Source organism: Austrofundulus limnaeus, unplaced genomic scaffold, assembly GCF_001266775.1.
Source record: "Austrofundulus limnaeus strain Quisiro unplaced genomic scaffold, Austrofundulus_limnaeus-1.0 Scaffold2277, whole genome shotgun sequence".
Classification (NCBI taxonomy): Eukaryota; Metazoa; Chordata; class Actinopteri; order Cyprinodontiformes; family Rivulidae; genus Austrofundulus; species Austrofundulus limnaeus.
In genome coordinates this window covers 18,090-21,092 of record NW_013954679.1, presented here as the reverse complement: position 1 = coordinate 21,092, position 3,003 = coordinate 18,090, and the positions used below count along the sequence as shown (strand labels likewise).

Here is a 3,003-nt window from a genome sequence, read left to right as displayed (position 1 = left end):
TTTAGTCCTTGTTTTTTATTTATTTATTTAGTCCTTGTTTATCTGTAGTCTTTCTTATTGCTGCTGTAACATCTRAATTCTATTGTGGGACAAATCATATCTTATCTTGGAGTACAGTTATAGACGTAACATACTCTGTAGATATTTGTTTGTTCTTTCATRTTAAGGTCAGGATTTTTCACCAGTTTCACTTCTGTGTGTGTGTCATCACGTCATGTTCACTGCAGCAGTTACACTCAGTTTGAGTTTTTCTTTTATTGTTAACCCTCATTTTAATCAAAATGTGTTACATTTCTCTTGATTTTAGTGTTTTGTTTTTGTTTGTTTGTTACTTTAATTTTTTGTCTACTTTAGCTTTTTTCTTTGTAACCCTTTGTATCACTGGTCTGTGGATGTTTCAAATCAGCTTTTTTTATTGCCCTGAAATTATATGAGGGGAAACTGGAACAAACAGGTGCGTTGATTTTTAAATTTAGAAGCTAAAGTTGAGAAAGTTGCGAAATGAAACTCATTTAGAATTCTGTTTAATCCAACATACAAGCAGAAAGGTTGATTTTCATGTCATGCCAGGTGTCTCATTAGATACAACATAAGAAATCCTTTATTAAGCCTCCAGTTTTGTCAGTCAGCTGCATTAAAATGTGTAGAAACCAATGATTTATATGTTCCTTCATCAGACTTGTGTAAAGTTAACACCTTTTTTTACTCAGAGCTTCTCTAGAAACCTCCTTAATCTTTACGGTTTATCTTCTCAGTGTCTTAAAGGGATTACTGCAGTTTCTGAACAGAGAAAGGAGCGAGCATGATGAATTAAAATAAAGAGAAGCACTTTTTAGCCTTAGCTGAAATKAATTGAATGTATCCTGGTAGCCTCAGGATAAAAACAGAGTTAAATGTTTTTTTTTACCATTTCTTACCAATTACACACAACTTCAGACAGTTTGAAATGTCAAAGCTTCCTGAATGGGAAGAGAAACGTTTACAGCTTCAGAATAAAAGTCCAGTTGTTTTGTTTTTTTAATTTTTTTTTTTTTTGGATTGATCATGACCTGGATGTCAGCATATTATCATCTCATTAAACATATTTACAGATAGTTAATGAAATAAATGGAGACAGTGTTCCACAATTTATTTTAACCACAAACTTTGAAGTACTGAAAATGTATCTCTTTTTTAAAGTTTTGAAAAAAGAAATGATATGAAAGTTTGGTCTTCATTAAAGCCAACAGAAATCATTTCAGTTACAGACATAATGCAAAGCATTAAATCCATCTTTTGTATTACTGTTTTAATGATTGAGTTCTTATGAACTCTTCTTTTGTTAACCCAGAGGTGCCCAAAGTGGGGCCCGCAGGCCAAAGTTGGCCCGCCGAGCCATTTCATTTGGCCCACCAGCCGTTGTCCTGGTTATTAGACTTTAATTATGTTAAGATTAAATTTAAATACAAGTAACTACAAGAGACATTTAGATTAGATTTAAGCCCATAGGTTTGCACACCTTATAAGACCACATATACTCAAATTTAAATTTATGAAAAGTCCCATGAGCCTTTGCTGCCTGAGCATATGTTGAATTTTCTCCATGGCCATGGGCTGAAAAAAAAAAGAACTGAAGAATGTGGGCAACCACACTGGCTGCTAGCCTAATCATAAAAAAATAAAACAACTTTACTTAAGTATTAAGCATTTCTTATATTATTGCATTTGGCCCGCGGCCCTCAGATTGATTTTAATGTAATTAATTAACTCAGGGAAAATGTTTGGGCACCACGTGTTAACCTAATGCTATTATGCTTAGAGTTTATAATACATGTTTTTGTTTCGTTTTTGACAATGTGAGCATTTTATTGATATTCAACTTAAAGATAAGTAACTTATTAAGTTTGGAAAATGAGTCCCACAGTTTATCTGTATTATGAATCTGCAGAGAAACTGATCCTTGTTTGGCACGTCTTTAAAGAAAAAGAGAGCAGCTGCTGCACATTTTTTATCCAACAGACCATCAGAGCAGAATAGGCCTTTTGGGAAGAAGCCTTAAATAGACAGGAGCTGGATTAGGGTGACAGAATGTGACAAGTAATGGATGCAGGAAAACAATGTTTAGCAAACACTGACACAAAAACCTTTAGGAGACTCACAAAGAGGCAGCATCCTCGAAATATTGGATTATCTTAAGTAGAGAGCTGTTTGCTCTTTCTCTCAGTTTCATTCTTTTATATTTAAGTTTTGATAAAGTTAATCCCACAGTGTAAATGTGCGGGTTTGTGTGTCTGCAGGTTATTGCAGGTGCTGGTATGGATGTGGACTTCACCRTCCTCTCTCCATATGGAGTCCGGCTCATCACTGAGTCTCGTCGTTCTGATGGAGTCCACATGTGAGTGGTCCGAATCCCCAYCTGTGACCCTCTGTGAGGTTTTATTTGGATTTGATTTGATTTCTTCTTCGTTCTTTCAGAGTGGAGCCCACAGAGCAGGGAGACTATGAAATCTGCTTTGACAACAGCTTCAGTCGCTTCTCAGAGAAAATGGTGTTTTTTGAGATCATAATGGAGGGTCAGGGAGGAGATGTGGGCGGAGATGACGAGTGGCCGGGGTTAGAGGAGGCTGACGGAAGCCTGCTGGACTACAAGCTGGACGACATCAGGGTGAGATGAAGTTTCAACATGAAGACTAAATCTGTCATTTTAAATAGTTACATCTGCTAAAGTAAAGCTTGTTCTAGATATACAGTGYTGTGAAAAAATATTTGTCTCCTTACAAATTTCTTTAGTTTGTCATGTTTAAATGTTTCAGATCATAAAAACAAGTTTACTAGAGAAAATATTAGTTCTTAAAGCTGAACGCTAAAAGAATTAATAGCAAAACTGTTTATGTGAGTTAAATTTGAAGAGCTGACTTTTGCTGAAATTAGGTAAAGTTATTAGAAAGATAGCAAAAAAGTAAAAAAAAAAAAAGAAAAGAAAAGAAAAGCAGCTACAATGTGGGCTGTGTCCAAAACGGCAGG

At 35.3% G+C, this 3,003-nt stretch overlaps 1 protein-coding gene across 1 annotated transcript in view; it reads left to right on the top strand.

Annotated features, from left to right (window-relative positions):
* Nucleotides 1-3,003, top strand: part of LOC106537370 (transmembrane emp24 domain-containing protein 1) — a 9,009-nt gene that overhangs the window by 2,736 nt on the left and 3,270 nt on the right. Inside the window, exons 2-3 of the mRNA XM_014034749.1 lie at nt 2,277-2,374; nt 2,455-2,644. Coding sequence (XP_013890203.1) covers nt 2,277-2,374; nt 2,455-2,644 — 288 coding nt within the window. The remainder of the gene's footprint in view (nt 1-2,276; nt 2,375-2,454; nt 2,645-3,003) is intronic.